The sequence below is a fragment of the Callospermophilus lateralis genome, chromosome 16, assembly GCF_048772815.1.
Source record: "Callospermophilus lateralis isolate mCalLat2 chromosome 16, mCalLat2.hap1, whole genome shotgun sequence".
Classification (NCBI taxonomy): Eukaryota; Metazoa; Chordata; class Mammalia; order Rodentia; family Sciuridae; genus Callospermophilus; species Callospermophilus lateralis.
The window spans coordinates 38,846,121-38,864,525 of NC_135320.1; the positions used below are offsets into that span (position 1 = coordinate 38,846,121).

The 18,405-nt window shown below is 36.1% G+C and overlaps 1 protein-coding gene and 1 long non-coding RNA gene across 4 annotated transcripts in view; one reads left to right on the forward strand and one right to left on the reverse strand.

The window, feature by feature from the left end:
- Positions 1–8,144, reverse strand: part of Il7 (interleukin 7) — a 58,801-nt gene extending 50,657 nt beyond the window's left edge. The window contains exons 1-2 of one of the 3 annotated variants that reach the window (XM_076835956.1): positions 7,620–8,144; positions 1,516–1,649 (exon numbers count right to left, since the gene is read on the reverse strand). In XM_076835956.1, the coding sequence (XP_076692071.1) occupies positions 1,516–1,649; positions 7,620–7,629 (144 nt within the window). In that variant the 5' untranslated portion in view covers positions 7,630–8,144. Of the gene's footprint in view, positions 1–1,515; positions 1,650–7,619 lie in introns of those variants that run through there. The other 2 variants (XM_076835957.1, XM_076835958.1) reach the window with 2 other exon arrangements.
- The window catches only part of LOC143382083 (uncharacterized), a 30,169-nt gene continuing 18,902 nt past the window's right edge, over positions 7,139–18,405 (forward strand). The window contains exons 1-2 of the long non-coding RNA XR_013088930.1: positions 7,139–7,366; positions 8,384–8,430. This is a non-coding gene — a long non-coding RNA (uncharacterized LOC143382083). The remainder of the gene's footprint in view (positions 7,367–8,383; positions 8,431–18,405) is intronic.

Here is an 18,405-nt window from a genome sequence, read left to right on the forward strand (position 1 = left end):
TGTCCCTGGCCCCTTCTCTGTCTTCTGTCTCCTCCATCCCTCCCTTCCTTTCTTCCTCTCTTTCTCCCTCCCTTCCTCCCCTCCTTTTTTCTCCTCTTCCTAGCCACCAAGAGCTAGGCAGCTTTCCTCTGCCACACCCTTCCACCATGATTTTCAGCCTTGTCTCAGGCCCAAGCCAAAGAAGCCAGCTAAGCATTGACTGAAACATCTGGAACCATGAGCCAAAATAAATCTGTCCTCCTCTAAGTTGTTCTTGTCAGGTATTTTGGTCACAGTGAGGAAAAGCTGAGTAACACACCATATGATTCAGCAATCAGACTCCTAGATACTTATCCAAATGAATAGAAAACTAATGTTCTCACCAAACACTGCACATGTATGTTTACAGAAGCCTTTATTTATAATTGCCAAAACTTGAAAGCAACCGGGATACATCCTTACATCTGTGAATAGATAAACTGTAGCCTATCGATTGAATGGAATATTATTCTACAATGAGAAAATAAATGAGCTATCAAGCCACAAAAAGCATGGAAGAACTTTTGATGCACATTTCTAAGTAAAGGAATCCAGCCTAAACAGGCTACAGACTGCATGATTCCAACTACATAACGTTCTAGAAAGGGAAAAACTAGAGAGACAGTAAACAGATCAGCGGTTGCCAGGAGTGCAGAGGGAGAAAGGGAAGGATGAGTCAGTGGAGCATAGGCAATTTTTAGAACAGTGAAATGAATTCTATGTGATACAATACTCATGGATACATGATATTATACCTCTACTAAAATCTACAGAACTGAATAAAACAGTGAATCCTAATGTCAGCTATGAGCTTTGATTCAATAATGTATTAATAATAATTCCTCAGTTTTAACAAATGTACCACACTAATGCAAAGTGATAATAATAATAAGGAAAACGGTGCAGAGGGAGAAGTACATGGAAATTCTCTAATTTTTGTTCAAATATTCCATAAATCAAAATCTGTTCTAAAATATAAAATCGATTAATTAAAAACAGTGTTTATAGAAAATAAAAATTAACTTTCAGGATATTATATATAATACATACGTACAAAGTATATATGCATAAATATGCATGTATACATATTCTGATAAAATAACTACACACTTTTTTACACCTTGACTTTTAGATGTTGTACTCTGTTATTCAACCTCTCTTTATGTAATGTGTCTACAAAGACTAACACCATAAAGGTGAGATGGGGAAATGCAGGTAGTAATAATGAATTATGCTAGTGAGAAATTTGGTCATAAAGGGTAACAAGACTGAAATGGATAGTGAGAGTCTCAGGGTCTAGGAAAGATTTATTTTTAAAGGACATTAAAATATAATGATGGAACTAATAAAATATATAGTTATTGGTACATTACATTTTATTTAGTAGTTTTTGTCCATAAATATAGATGGATAATTGATTATAAAATGGCATGCCAAAAATATATATGATATTTTTCCAATGAGCAAAAAGGTAAGAAAAACAAAAAAAGCACATACCAATTCATTGAAGCTGATCATTAGAACATGCTCAAATTCTTTACCTTCTTTACCTTTAATATCACAATCAGATGAAGTTACTGGTAACAGAGCAAGGATCAAGGGAGGAATTCCAAAGATATACCTAAAAGAAACTAAATTCAACAGTAAATAAGAATGAGCTAAATGTTATGTCATGTTATATTTGATCGTGGTTTTACAATGAGCTTGACCACTTATTTTTAATAATTTTAAATATGTATCTCAATTCCTGACTAATGGGGGAAGAACTCTAGACACTGAAATTATATAGCAACCAAACTAGAAATACATTTTGGAATTTAGGTTTCATTCTTTGTTTTTTTTTTTTTGTAGCATGCATTGAACTCAGGGGCACGCAATCACCAAGACACATCCCCAGCCCTATTTTATATTTTATTTGGAGGCAGAGTCTCTCTGAGTTGCTTAGTGCCGCGCTTTGGCTGAGACTAGCTTTGAACTTGAGATCCTCCTGCCTCAGCCTCCAAACCACTGGGATTACAGGCGTGTGCCACCACACTGGGCTTCATTCACTTTGTTAACATAGAAATTTCTGTTAGGAAGTGTAGAACAGGTGTGATGAGATCAAAGAACACTTCAGAAAGACACTTTAGGGGTAATGATGATTTAGTAAATGTGGATTTATGTTGAACATCCTTGTAAGAGAAGGTATCTGCAGGCAAAGAGGTATGCTACAGTTTTAAAAAGCTACACATTATTAAAATTTTATGATGTATGGCATGTGATTGTTTATGTGAAAACTTGAACATGGTACACTTAAAGGAATATTCATTCACTTCTCCTTGGAGGGCAACACTGTGGAAGGTTCATCTCCACAACACTATACTGTGATCCTGTTCTTTCTTTTTAGTGATGGAACTTAAAGGGTTTACCCTGCCCCCAATTCTTACAGAATTACACTTGTATTTTGATACTCCCTTTTCTTCTTTTCATTATTTTCTGAATTTATGAACTCAGAGATCCACATTTTATTCAAACACATCTTTTCTCAAATTCTTGCCATGTTAGAAAAACCCAACAAATGAATTCACAACCTGTGAATTCATTATGTCTGTCTGTTTTAGATAAGTCTTCCCCATTAGAAGCAGCTATACAATAAAAAGAAATGAAATTTTTAATGGTGTGATTTGGGGCTGTAAAAATACACAAACTGGAAATTCAGTGATTCCCAGAAACATTAAATTTGATCTATTTCTTCACCAGCCTGCCATAGTGTCTTGTTTGCATTGTTCCATGAACTCTGAGTTATATTGAGTTCTTGGGAGTTTCACAAAAGAACTTTAATTGTGCTTGTTCAGTGCAAGGCATTTCCACATGTGTACCTTCCTTAATTAAGAGTTCAATTAACATTCCTTCCACTCAATGAACTAATATTGTGACAACTGCCTAAAAACTGTTAAGGATATCATAAAATTTCCAATAACTGTATTATGTTATCATCTGTCTTTAAAAAATCAGTAACTCTCCCTAATAAATTATGCTTTTAGTGACTGATATTTTTACAAATACAGAAAGTAGACTAGGCAAAAGTTAAGGAACACGTGTAAATCATACTTCTTATCTTCCTGTGACACTTGATATAAAGAAATATAATGCAGGAGTGAGACACAAAATCTGTTCATTGATCTAATACTAACTACCTGTATGCACTGTAACTAAGAATACATTTAGGAGACAAGTGATTATTACCCTACTTACTTATAATCAAATATCTACCAGATGCTGGTTGCTGGTGCTAAGGACTATTAGCAGTATTTATATATATATATTCCTGCAAGTAGCACAGAGGTAGTAGGTGTCAAGTTTGGACATTCACCTAAGTTTACTGTCTTACCAGAATTTGATAAAAAAAAAAAAACCATAAAATTTTGATAACATGTAATTTTATTGGCCTTCTGCATAAAAACTGCTTCCATGTGATAATATTCAGTTCAACCTTTCTCTTCTTCTATCATTTCTTCCTCCTGAAGATCTTCAAACAGTAATTAATTGCTCATTAATTACTGGCAAATAATTCTGACCTGGTATTGGATATGTACAGATCGTAGAGAAACATACTTTTAATTTCTCTTTTCATTTCCAGGTATCCTAAAGTTATGCTTTTGGAGAAATAGACAAAGAAGGAAAAATTATAAAGCCCATAATTTAGAATGAACTTTAAGGAGACTATAGTAAAATAATTAAATACTAGAGTGAAAGGGAGATATGTTTACCATTATACTTAAATGTTATTTCAGAGGCCCATATTTTATATATTAAAAATGAGGTGTTTTATTTTCCATAAGCACCGTCTTTTTCACCCCAATTTTCAGTTATAACTACTCCCAAAACTCATATCAACCTACTATTTCATTGAATGGCATTTTATCAATTCTTTCCAATGAGGTTGGATGGATGGAAAGTTCAGTCTTTGGGATGCTACAACTAATTTCTCAATGCTAAAACATCATTTATCTTGCCTGTAAAGAGAGTCTTCTGTTACTACAGATGTTGTGAAAAAGCTAGCCCCATACACTAGGACAATATAAAGCATGAGACTTTGGAAACACAGAGACCTGGGACTTCTGTCCTCATAGGATAGTGGGTTGTGTTACTGAGTGAATGGCTTCATCTACCTGATTTTTAAATGAAAACATTAGACTAAATGATGTTTTAAATCTTTTTCAGCTCTTAAGCCCCTTCATTCTGTCTTACCTGGCCATTCAAATAGAGAAACTCTTCAGGTTTAAAATTGCTTTCAGGACAATTCTGCAAAACTATCTCAGGCCTAAGATCCACATCTCAATGATTCTCAGCTCTCTCAAGATCTGGTTTGTTTTACAATGGAAATCTTTTCTTCCATACTATATACTTAAGTAATATATGAAGATTGTTTGGCTTGAGGGGACTTTGAACAGTGTCACAATGGGAAAGAGACTCAGCTTTATTTTATTTTGTTTGCATTTGTTTCATACTATATAGGTCTCTGCCCTTCTCCCTCCCCCTGAACTTTTCATTCAATTACAGAAAAGACAAACCCTAAGGAACAATGCAAGGCAAGTGTGGGCTTGTGGAATTGTCTTCAAATCTCCTGAAGGGACTGAAATTGGAGAATTTGTTTTCAGTAGGGAATTTGGTTAAACAGAATGATAGCAGTTTAAGAATTCTTGTTGGTTTTTAATTTAAGCCAAATAATACATTCAATTCTTAGCTGCTCAAGTTATGGGGTCAAAGTGAAGATAAATAAATTGTTTCTACACCCCTCCAAATCCAGTCTTTTATAAGAATTCAAGAACAATAATGTTTATTGAATGCCTATTACACAAACCTCTTTTCACTGGGAATATAATTCCAAAATCATTTCATGAAGTACTTAGAAATTATTTACATTTTTCTGGGTGCAGTGGCACAGGCCTGTAATTCAGAAGCTGGGGAGGCTGAGGTAGGAGGATCACAAGTTCAAAGCCAGCCTCAGCAAAAGCAAGATGCTAAGCAACTCAGTGAGATCTTGTCTCTGAATAAAATACAAAATAGGGCTGGGATATGGCTCAATGGTCTAGCGCCTCTGAGTTCAATTCTTGGCCCAACCCTCCCAGAAAAAGAAATCATTTACATTTTACAGGTGTAGAATCTAGGGCCCGTAGAACATTTTTCCTATATAGAATGTGCCTAGGAAGAGCCAAGATTCAAATCTGTTTTGTTCAGGTTAAGGAATCTAGAAACTCAGCTTTTAGCTACTGTGGCACCCGACTCCCTATAAAAATGTATACATGGGTTTAAGAGGAAGGCAAAAGAACTCATTTCCTTTTCTGCAAAAACTTCACCAAGGTAATTTCTGGCCAAGCTCAGAAACTGTGTCCATATACCCTTATTTCAAAAAAACATTAATATTTGCTTTTATTTGAGTAGGTAATGTGAGTGAGACTAGGAGAAAAAAAGATCTCAACACATAAATATGATTAGACATCTGAGTTGGTCCTACAAAATAATCTTTTCTATTTTTAAGTTATTTAAACACTGAAATGGTTCAATTTGTAAATTCTCTTTGTACCTATTCTAATCATTTTGGTTTTCTGCTTTTATTACGATTCCATTTTTTTTTTGTCCTCAAATATGAAGAATTCACCCAAATCCAATTCCATAGTTGAGGATCACATAGTGAGTCATCATCTACTTAGAAACTGAGCTGTTTCCATGTTTTATTTGCAATGCCCTTGGTTCTAATGCAATTACTTTTTTCTGGTTCTCCTCCTCATTCTAACACATCTTGGGGTGTTTCTTCTTATTATTTTTTTTTCTTGGTACTGAGGTTTGAACCCAGGATTGCTTTACCATTGAGCTACATCTCCAGTCGTTTTTATTTTAATTTTTTTAAATTTTGAGACAGGATTTCCCTAAGTTGCTTAGGATGGCCTTGAACATGCAGTCCTCCTGCTTCAGCCTTTCAAATGGCTAGAATCACAGGTGGGCATCACCACACTGGGCTTATCTACTTCACCTCTCAAAAGAAAGAGCAAAGAAAGAGATGTAAAGGGTATTCCTATGTACAGTCTTGGAGTTTGAACTTCTCATAAAATCACTTGGAACCAAGATGTAGAAAACCACTCAATATAATAATTACATTATAACACATTAGAAGTTTAGAATTTTAATATTTTGTTTGCTATTAGTAGTTTATGATGGATGTATATTCAGAAATAAAGTTTCCTTACTAGAAGTATACACCCTGAGTTTCTTTTGTCTTTTTATGTCTCTACTTTTGATAAGAGGTAATACAAGGATTAGAATCAGGAGAGAACCAGAAAGAAGTAATTGCAGGTGAAACCAAGGGCATTGCATAGAAAGCACAGACACAGCTCCATTTCTAATTCTAACTTATGGAGCACTTTTCTAACAAATCATAATTGTCTTGGATATTATCTCACGCTCCTCCTCTCCTCTTTTTTTTTTTTTTTTTTTTTGTTACTGAGCTATTTCCCCTAGTTATGTCAATTCTAGGTGTTTTAATATCTATGAGAGGGGAAATGAATCTTGATCTAACAGAATAGTCACGGAAGTACACAGACCATCAAAAGGAAGAGCAGAAAGCTGGCTCCCTATTCTTCCACCCTCTCCCACAGGTCTTCTAGCTTAATGAAGTGCTTATAGTAAAACATGCCAATTTCCCTAAGTAGATCCTCTCCCCTCACATATCTTTCTCCTCTGTTCACTTCCAGTATTTTTAATTTATTTATGTTAGCTCCTTACATTAGCCACATGGCTGCCAAATGGGATCCAACCCACGTTAATTCTGTCCTTCTCCGTCTTAAGTCCTTATTCCGCGGAAATAAAAATCTAGCAGATATCATCAGGGGTTTAGAATTTAGAAGGAAATCTATTTAATCCTGCCTCTATCAAGGATCGAGCATATAGGACAAAGCAACGTCTGGCTATTTTCAATGCAAATTGCAGGACAAGAGTTCCCAGAAAACAGCGCAGGGTACAACCCCAGATGGAAACTCCCAGCCCTACTGAGGGGGAAAAACGGGGTTTTACGGAGACCTGTCCCTTAGGGCTTAAAAGCGCGTCCCCAGGGAGCTTCGCTTTCAGTTCTCTAGGAAGTTCGGAGCTGCAAGAACCCAGCTCCTCACTCGCTGAGCCCAGGCTGCCTGTAAGTAACTTCGCGCTGCCTGGAGCACGGGTAGGGCTAGTTTGGCTCAGTGTTCGCCCAGGGCAACGCTGGCTAGGGACAGACAGACTTTCGTTGGAAGTCACAGACTACCTCTGAGATCTGACTGTAGGTTGCCCCTGCTGAGCGACGCGGAGGTTGCAGCGCTTAGTCTCGGGACAGAAGGTAAGCCTCGGGACTGCTTTTCACAGCTCGCTAGGGACAGCAAACCCAGATGCAAATGACTAGGGACCATTGTACTCAGGAGTGGGTAGCGGCTGACCACGGGAGAGGCAGTGTTCTCTGCAGGTCCAAAGTGCAAGCCGGGCTATTCCCGGACGTGCCTTGGCTCTGGGGGGTGGGGAGAATCGCAGCGCGTCCGGGAGTCCCCAGGCGCGCTTGGCGCGCGAACTTGTGCGCCCGGGAGAAGAGCGCTTACCATGGAACATTGTCTGCGGGAGGTGGGCGTAGTCATGATGACCGCAACTGCAGCAGGAGCACGCTCTCACCCATAATCATTCCCAGGACCATGGTCTTCCGCGGAGTTGACACAAGTCCGCGCTGGATAGGCCAGTCTCTGCAGCTGGTTTCTTTCACTCGCGGCGCGCCTGTTGTTTCATCCATCCCAGGAGGGGCGGCACACATCACAGCCTGGCTCTGTGCTTTGCCTTTTCCATAACTTCCGTAGGATCAGCTGGCAGTGTACTTTCAGTTTCTTCTTTCGGCTTGGTCTGTAGGATCAATATTTAAGTTTATCCTCTGGTCGCCTTTACCATCTCCTCACTGTTGGGCGCCCGTGTTCTTCCTTAGCACTTCCCATGCAGCTGGACCAGGACCAGAGGGCGGTGCAAATTTGCCAAGTACCGCAGGAGAAATCAGGTGGCCTTCTGATTCAGAGCGATTCAGGGTAAAAGACTTTTCAGATGACTCTTAACCGCCTTGGCAACTCTTGGGCCACCGAGAGCTAAAACCATTGGTTGCTAATGTGTCCCCGAAAACCACAAATGTGCAGGGCGAAAGCTGGGCAATTGCAAGCGGACGCCACAGAGGAGGCGTCGCCGCTTCTGCCGCGGATGTGACAAACGTTGCCAAGTCATCTTATAAAAAAAGGAAGTGAAGAATGATTAAGAGGATCACGCCCTCTGCCTCTCCAATCTCTCTAATCAGTTTCTTTCTCTCTCTTTTGTACATGTACATGCTCAGGTGGGACCTTAAGGAAAAACAATTCTGCGGCCCCACTAGTCGGGTAGGTAAGTGCTACCTTTAGATAATCAAAACTCAACTAAAGTGGAGGACATGGAAAATTACTATAACTTCCACATGTGTATCTGACATGGATGGCTAATAATTCCAACTATCCATTTTGATTGTGTGTCATTGAGGAGTTAATTTCTTCTTAGACCTGAATTACCTAAGTATTTCCTGCTATAGTTTTGTTTCTGATAGTATTTTGCAGAAATCCTGCTTAAATGAAGGTGGGTTATGTAAACCAGTAATGATAGGGATAAAGGTTATTGTTTATTTAGCATTTGCTCTGTGCCAAATATTGTGTTAAGCATTTTACATATATTGTCCCATGCAAACCTTTCTATGAGGTAGGATATTTTCTTATTTGCACTTCACATATGTGAATCAGACACTTCCTTAAGTGATATGCCAGTTTACTTGGAGAGAATCAAGACAAAGAAAACCTGCTACATTCTGGCTCCAAAGTTCATGTTTCCAATCCTTGTGTTAGAAGGAAGACCTTGCTAACAGTACAAGTAAATAGAAATTGATGCTGGGAGGGTGATGACATCATGTGGGCGTGCCCCTGCCCCACAGTGGGGAACTCAGGAGAGGTTTCTGGAGAGTTGTGACTTCTAAATTGACACTTGAGCAGGAATGAACTTGGATTTGGTAAAGAGCTTCTGCAATAGTGTAGCAAGGAAAAGAGGCAAAGAATAAGGAGGGAGATAAAGAAAAGAGCAATGAATTAGAGAGTTAGACAAGTGACTCAAGCCTGAAACTTGGATCTTTTGATTCCTCTTATCTTTTTTCCCACAGCCAATTTATTGGCAAGTCCTGTCAGTGCCACCTCCAAAATAAACCCTTCCAGATGACTACAAAGGCTGTCCAGGGAATCTTCCAGCTTTCTCTCTCTCCCAAAACCCCTTCTCAGAGAGGCAAGATACCTGATTGCACTTCTCACCCTCTGACCACTTCCCACTGTGTACCAGGTCCTCAAGGCCCTGTGTGATGGGATCCTATCACACTCTCTGTTACCCATTTCCACCTCATTATGCTGCAGTCATATGGGCCTTTTCTTCCCTGTGCCCGGGGAAGCTTGCTTCCATTTAAAGCAGTGTGTAAGCACATGGTTGGCATTCAGTATTGCTAACTGACAACATGAGAGAGAATGATGGCATGAAAATTGCTCTGTGGCAATATTGTGCTAAGCATTTTACATATATTGCCCCAAATATGCAAAACTTCCTGTGAGGTAGAACATTTTCTCATTTGGCTTCACAGGGGTGGAATCAGAGACTTCCTTAAGTAAATGTGAGAGTTTACCTAGCAGAATTAGGACAAAAATAGAGAATGTATAATGAAGGCAGAAAGGAACTAGAAGAGAAGTAGAAGAGACAAGGGAAACAAATGAGACCAGGAAACAGAACTGAATGGGAAAAGCCAACTATTTCCATTTTTTTTGGGGGGGGGGGGAACTAAATGAGGAGTAGGGAGTAGGGAGAGATGAAGCTGAAGTGACTGTTGAAGATAAATTCTATAACAAAGCATGCCTGGGTTACTAATTAGTTATTTAAATCTCTGACAGAAGCATGGAGGCATGTAATGACTCATGGCTTGCTCTTCCCCCCCCCCCCCCTTCTTCTGTTTTCAAACATTTCAGGGACAGAATACAAGAGCATCCATCAACAACTTGCACAGGAGGAAATCTGTCTTCCTTTTTGCAATCACCATAAAGCCTGGCAGAATAAGGGCCTTTGCATAAGCAAACTTTAGGGGAAAATATTTAGAGTTCCAGGAGAGATGTAAATTTATCACTGGACACTGCCTTTTGAAGAGAATATTCTGAAAACGTTTGGGATTTTTATGATTATGTTAATAGATGCACCTTCTAACTACATCAAATTATAGAGAATTCTATCACAAAATCAATATCATTTGTAAAAATTCCCAAAGTCTTAAGTTAGCTATTGTAATTTTGATTAACTGAATACAATTATTTATCTGACAGGTGGGAAAGGATAAAGGGTTTTTTTAAAATTGCTAAATTGCTAATGATTTATGATTAAAGAAATGGAGCAGTTATTATTATGCTTGCTCATAGAACCAATGAATTGTGCAAAAAAGCCAAAAAGGAGACAAATATAAATTTTATGAGTTATTATCATTAGATTTTAAAAGGGAAGATAATATTCTTATAATACAAAAATATTGAAATGAAATGATGTCAACCTAAAGAGAAAATAGTTGTAAGTTAACCAATTTCTTTTTAATGTTCTACAATCTGCAGTCAAAATGGTCAATTATTATTTTTAACCTGAAAATATTTTCCTATTAACTGTACTATCTTTGTCCAACTTAGTATGACTACTTTTTTAGGCTGGAATCTGAATTCTACATATTGTACTAACCCTAGATATTTTTGAAGTTCCTGTGATTTAATTTTCCAACCAAATATTAAACTTGTTTCAAATACACACATGAATGTACACAGGCATGCTCACGCAAAGACAATGTTAGGGACATGGGCTCTATGTAGTTCTGCAGGGTCCTGTGCTTTGAAGGACTCCTCTTTTGTTTACTGCTCTGCTGTCACTGTGTTGAAATTCTCAATTATTTTTTAACATTTTCACTTTGCACTGGGTCTCACAAATTTTGTAACTGGTCATGCACTCTACAAATGTTGTTACACATGAATAACGATGTATGTCTTTAAGGTGGCTTCAGTCTGGTGTGAAAAACAAATGTTAAATTTGTAATTCCAAAAATGAAAAATGTTTGACAAGGAAAAGATGGCATGTTATTTTAAACCAGAGATTTAAGATAATTTTAATCCATTCTGTATTGAAATAAGGGCCCAGAAAAAGTTAATTGACCTGTTCAATGGAAACAAAGCAACTATGGGAGTGAATAACCTTTAACTCTAGATCTGCTGTGTTTGATTTCCAAGTCTGAGCTTGGGAGAAAATTTGGAATCTTATCAAATGACTACTAGGCATTTATTTACATGGTCATGTTTTTTTCTTGTAGCATTACTGAACAATCCATACATTTAACATAATGCTGAATTTAAATTGCTCATATTGGGATTTTGCAATTCTACTTAGAGTCAGGGTATGTTTGTACTTCATATTCAACTTGAATTGGTCTAGTTTTGTCAGATTTTGCTAACTTCATAGTAGGAATTGGAGTATCATTGTTTGTAAAAGTTGCATTAAAGCTTTCTATAAACTATTTTTCTCTGGAAGACTTACTGGAGAATTCCAAAATAAATCATACTTCATTTTATGGAACAAAATTCAGCTATAGGATGGGACTGTCAGTTTTGAGTATTATAAGAGTCAAAATGAAAAGGTTTGTTCTCAAGGCTTAATCAAAATGGCCGTGTCAGAATGTCAGGAACTCTGTTGGAGATGTACATGTCAGCATACTGGTGATGGCCAGAGTCATGGAAATGAATGAAATTACTCAAACTGAATGTTAGAAAAAGAAAACTTGTGCCTGGAGGAATATTGAAATACAGCACCACAGGGTAGATGGGGACAGTGCCTACTGGCAAGTAGTGGCAGAAAAGTCTGAAAGTCAGGAGTCAGCACCCCAGAAGGCAAGGGAGGACAGAATTTCAAAACAGAGTAAGCAGTTAGTGTTTCCAGAAGTCACAGAGAGGTTGAGCAAGATAAATGTTGAAAAGTATGTCTACTAAATTTGGCAGAGCAGAGATTATCCATGATCCTCATGACAACAGTTTGAGAAGAGCAGTGTACATAGATTTGTGGGGAGCGAGGGAAGAAGGAAATAAAGTGAGAGGGAACAACTTTTTCAAGATGTATGGTAACAATAAAAGGAAGAGAACAATGGTTTGAAAGGTGAGTAAGGCATAATGGAAGCTTTAGTTATCAAGGAGTACTTGAGAATACTTACTAATTAATTAATAAAAAGGTTTAGTCCAAGTAGGAGAGGATGACTTTCTTTTCTTATATTCTCTTCATTTTTGGTTCCTTTTTAATTTTTTCCCTTAAACTTTATAATTCTAAAGTTCTACCCAGTGTCTAATTTTATACTCTTTTAAAGTGATCCTTATGATAATCACTTGTATATTGCTGGAATAATTGTCTAAAAGAGAAATCTAATATTTCCCAAGTTGCCTATCTGAGTGAACAGTAGCTATAGCTTATGTAGTTTGCATTATGTGACCCTTTTGTATGTCAGTAATGTGTTGTTGGCAATCAAAGCTTTCTTTTATATGCCAGATTTTAGAGGAACTATGCTCTTAACATTTATAAAAAAAAATAAGTAGAGAAGATTACACCTACAACAATTTTCTTCATGCATAGTATTTGAAATAAATGGAAAAACATTTTGCTTAAGTGCATGGACAAACCCCTTTATATTATAAATTCACTATGTGAGAACGTTGGGTTGTTTTGGGGAGACAGCAGTGACTATCTCACTCAACTTAAAATTCTCTGAAATCAGCAGGATGCCTTTCAAGTTACAGACTCTATCCAGGTATGACCTGTGGAAAACAGAGACATCAAATACACAGATCTTGGCACGCTTCCCTTATAGATAATCAGTATCTCAGTGATGTTAACATCAAAGAATATTACAGTACCAATTACTGACTGACATGGATATGGCAAAATTCTAATATTTAATAGAAATTTAGAGTATTTGTTCAATGTGGAAAGTCATCTTTTTTGAATCCCTTTATTGTTAGATTAGAAAATTAGTGCAGTCTTCTTCCCCTTCCAGCAGATTTGTTCCAGCATATTTCCTATTACCTTGGACTCTTAGTTACATCCATTAACTCATTTTTATGACATGGAATGATTCGATGTTTTGCAGAAGTAATGAAGTTAACAAACATCAACCTAAGTGGGATGTGGTGGTACATGTCTGTAATCCCAGCTATTCTTGAGGCTAAGGCAGGAGGATCATAAGTTCAATATCAGACTAGGCAATTTAGGGAGACCCTGTCTCAAATTAAAAATAAAATTTTAAAAAGGGACTGGGGTGTAGCTCAGTGGTAGAGTGCCTCTAGTTCAATTCCCAGTACTATAAAAATAAATAAGTAAATAAGTAGATAAATAACAATCTAGAAAGATTTTTGTACCTTCCTGAGTTCCTGGGGTACTGGTTTTGCTCTGTGCCAATTATGTTTTAATTAACTAGCAACTGAAAAACCTGGAACTACATTCACATGAGCACAAAAATTGTCAAGAGACTTAAATACTAAGCCATTGAATACGGTGTGTCAGACAATGATTTCTTCAAACAAGGGAGTAGAATGTCATTATTTCTTGAGTAACATGTCCTATTAAATGGTAGCGGTATCCTGTGATTTTTCTTATTCCTTTTACCTTGTCAGCAATTCTCCCTAATTTTTGACCCAGACATTTTCTTCTCATGTCTCTTTATAAGATTTTTTATGACCAATTAGTATTTTTTGATTTTCTTTTGTAAGACATTACTTCAAACAGTGAAATGTGAACTTTTCTATTTCTTCTTATTTGTGTTTTTCAAAATAATACACCATTTTCATTCTCTGAGACCTTTAAACTTTTATCTAGATTGGATAAATAGAATCACTTTGATTCTAATTCTAAATTAACCCAGATTATAACTTTTCAATTCTAAAGTAAATTCCATGAAATTAAGGACCACTTACTAAATACAAATAATGTTTTTACACATTTATCTAATAGGTTTTCTTTTTAAGCTTTTCAGTATATATATTTTTTTCTCTTTGTTTTCTTGCTCTTTTGGCCTAAAATGACACCTAATCAATAAATAAAACGAAACTGAATATTTTTGCATGCACTGTGTATGCATTCAAAAATGATCTAACAATTGGGACTAGAGGTATTTTGCAGGCATTCTTCAATAACAACCATATTTAAATCAGCAACTTTAAAATCCAAATGCATCCAAACCAAATCAAAACAAAACATCAAAATTGAGGATTTCTAACAGTCACAAAGATCAGTATCCAAGTACAAAAAGAAAAAAAAGTTTGCAAAGTTCAAAGAAATCTCATGATATTGAATCTATAAAAGCACCAGGAAATATCAATTAATCAGGTCAAATTCAGTTTTGTCCCTGTGCTGCTTTAATCTCTGTAGAAACTACTGTCTTTTTACTTTAGATTTCCCTAAATCTTTTAGGCTCTTGATACCCTTAATAAACTCTTGTTTCATTGAATTGATTTTTATTTATTTTAGTGTGAGGCAAGCACTCTACCACTGAGCTGCATCCCCAGCTATTTTGACTTGAAAGTGACTTAATACAAATCCTTTTTTTATTTTTCATATAATGTCTTTATTGAATATTAAATTGCAAAAGGAGATAAGCTTTATGGCAAATCTGTTCTTGCAAATAGACCTTTTTGGCAGATCATTTTGCTAATTTCCATTGTTTAAGTGCAGCTAAGTCACTATACCATATCAGTAAATGGAATTATCTGAAACTTTGCTTTTCCATGACAATAAGTTCTGACTCAAACAATATGTATCACCTCTCCCACAAAAGCTAATGTGTTTTAAGCATGATCCCCAGTACAGCAAGGTCAGAGGTCAGAGCTCTAATCACTGTAAAAGCCTCACCTTTGGAACTTACTGCACTGGGGATCATGTTCTCATAAAAGGAGCTTTTCAGGGGACACTTCATATCTAATCCATAACAGTCCCCTGTGTGAAATAGGTTGACTGTGTTGAAACTATGTTGTAATTGTTTGTACAGTTTTATCCCCCACAATGTGAAATCATTGAAGGCACAAGTGACTCTTCTGTGTGATGTGGTTTGAGCCTTGCACAGTGCTTGTCTTGCCTCAGATGTTTGCTGTGTGGTTTCAGGATAAGTGGATGGCTTCTTGTGTTATCATATGAGTCATGTGACTAAGCTTTCTGATTCCTAATGACAGATACCTATCTTGGTAGTTTTATTCTTAAGCAATGTCCCCAGACATCAGGGACACTCACTAAGAAAATGACCAATATCACATTAGAGGGGAACACATTTATGATTCTGATTTCATCAACTGGTAAAGAAGATATAGATTAATTAGAATACCTCACTCTTCAGAAATTCAAGTTGTGAACTGACTCCACCTTTTAGATACATTCAATCTAGTCATATATTTAAAAAACAAACCCACCATTAGGATTATATCATTCATATTCTATATCAACAATGGTTAAGTAGCATATAGGGATATGTTCAAAACATAGTTCTAAGTATGTGGAACACCCTATCATAAGTTGTTTAATATTCACAAACCTCATAAAATCTTGATAGAACAACACCATATAGATGAGGCTTTCTTTTTTTTCTAACATGGTCTTCAGATGGATCTAATATTAGCCAGACGTGCTTGTGTATGTGTTCTACATTGAGAAATAGATATGCTAAAATAGGACCATGAAGAAGAAGGTTATTTAGTTAAATATAGATAGCCTCTTACATGAAACATTTATATCAACCTTTCCCTTTAAATAATACGATTAAATTGAAAATGTTTTAATTTTTATTGTAAGATCAGCTTTAGTTGCTTTGTGTTCCTCTGATACTTCCCCCAAACAAACAAGACATTTCAAATTGAGGAAAGTGACTCTAAATAGTATTCCAGAATTGCTTGGCTTTATTTGCAACATTTGGTTGATGGGAATTATTTGGTAACAGCAATATTTCTGATGACTAATAGTGGTTTCTAGGTGGCATTGTAAATAAAATTTGTAAGTGTCTTGGAGATGGAAGGTTATGTTGCATAAATTGAGTCCATAAAATATGCTTTGTACACTAGTGTAGGTGTCAGTTTTCTTGTTAATTTTGAAGTTTATTTGTGCTTTGTAATTGTGAATTTGAAATACATTTTCTATAAATTGGATGAACAATAATTTAATGACTTCCATACTATATGAATGGACAAATAAATATTTGTACTTATTTGTAATTCATGTTTTAACTCCTCCATGTTATTCAATATATTTTTAATACTTTAAAGTATACCCTGAATATGAAATATGAAATATTTCAGTAATGCTGATAGGGTAGAGGGTCACAGGAGGAAACTGTGCTCTAAAACTAACAATTTATGTTGGGCCAGGTACACACTGAACAGCAGTATGAGTATTTGTATATTATGTATCTCACTTATTAATATAAGATGTTATGAATATTTAACAAGGTGGAAATTTTATTTTCTGATTTTTTTTTCATTTCAACATTACCTAGGGAGTTTATGTACCTATTTTATAATCATGCTAACATTCCTCAAAATGTTCCTTGGAAAGTTCTCTTACAGTAGGTTTCAAGAGTCTCCTGCACACTGTATTTAGAATTATTGTAGTTTAATAAGGTGTTTGATTTTTGAAAACATGAGGAAACAATTTTGAAACAAAAAATAGATTTTAGAATTGGAGAAAAAATTATGACCCAATTTGGACAGTTTCCCAAGTTCAAATGCCTCCAAAAGACAGGTAGGTAATACAAACCGAGTGCCTTGAGCCTTCTGGGGACTATAGTGGCTAGAGAGCTCAGGCCTTGTGTAAAGGTCACTAGAATGCAAGATCAGCATTACCCAACTTTCCAGTCTGGCAGGCTAGGCTGAAAATTGGCATATTTTACTGGACCTTCCCAATTGTCAAACGTTGGCTCAGTTCTTTAAGTACTTGATTTGTAATCTCTGCTTTACAATAATCCCTTTTCATAGAGTTTATACCCTGCACAGGTTCTACTTGAACTTTCCATGCATTCAAATTTCTGTGCAGAGAGTGTTTTTCTCACTAGTTTATTTATAGCATATGACAAAGAGTGAGAGCAGAGTACACAGAAATCATATGGTCTCCCCCAAATGAAATAGCATTTGCTCTCTATCTTAAACTCAAATGATTTTCTTTATAGCATTTATCAACATTTGATACACTGTATCTTTACATATTCATTTATTGTTTTTTTTTCCTAACACTATGGCATAAATTCCAGAAGAAATTTTAACTGTTTTTTTTAGTTCCTAGAACATAAATGAGCAAATAACAGACCATTAAAAGTCTATTGAGTGTGGAATATGAATATTCCACAGATAACCAACTATAGGTGAGAAGTAACCAAAGAATTATGCATGCTGAAACTGACTCACCCTGGCTTGTGAGAAATGATTTTATGAATATATTCTCAGCTCTGCACGTAGAAATGTCCCATTGGTTGCTAAGGTCATCATAGTGTGATTAATTTCACCAACGAAATTAGCAAATGATACAAATATTTTATCATGTACAGCATAACACTGGATACAAAAGTTGTGAAATACTGATCAAAAGAAGCCCTTTCTAATATTTAAAGCTTTCCAGTAAAGGGATGACCTGTCTGACAAGGAGTATTTATCCTGGTGAAAGAGTCACTTTTTTGAGACTACACATGGTAAAACTTTTTCAGGCAGTAGAATTGCTGGATCATAGGATATGTTGCTCTGCCTCTCTTCCTTTGAAAATAACCAGCCCCTCTTCCTGTGGCTACTTTGAAGAATTTTCCAACTGTCAATGGTTTTTCTAAAGTTTTACTATGGTATTTCTTTTTGTTTTTTTTAATATTTATGTTTTAGTTGTAGTTGGACACAATATTTTTATTTTATTTATTTATTTTTATGTGGTGCTAAGGATCAAACCCAGAGCCTCGCACGTGCTAGGCATGTGCTCTACCACTGAGCCACAGACCCAGCCCTTAGTATGGTATTTCTAACTATGGATTTCTTTCTATTTATACTGCTTAAAATTTATAGACCTTCTTAAATCTATGGTTCAATATCTTTTAAAAGTTCAGAAAATCTTAGCTATTATTCTTTAGATATTTTCTCTACCACATTCTTTGTGTTCTGTTCCTGGATTTGTCCTCTTTCATTGTTCCATCAAAGTCTCCTATGTGTCCCATATTTCTATTTCTTTGTTTTCTAATACTTCACACTATTTAGTTTCTTCTAATCTTTCGTCCAGTATTATCATTTT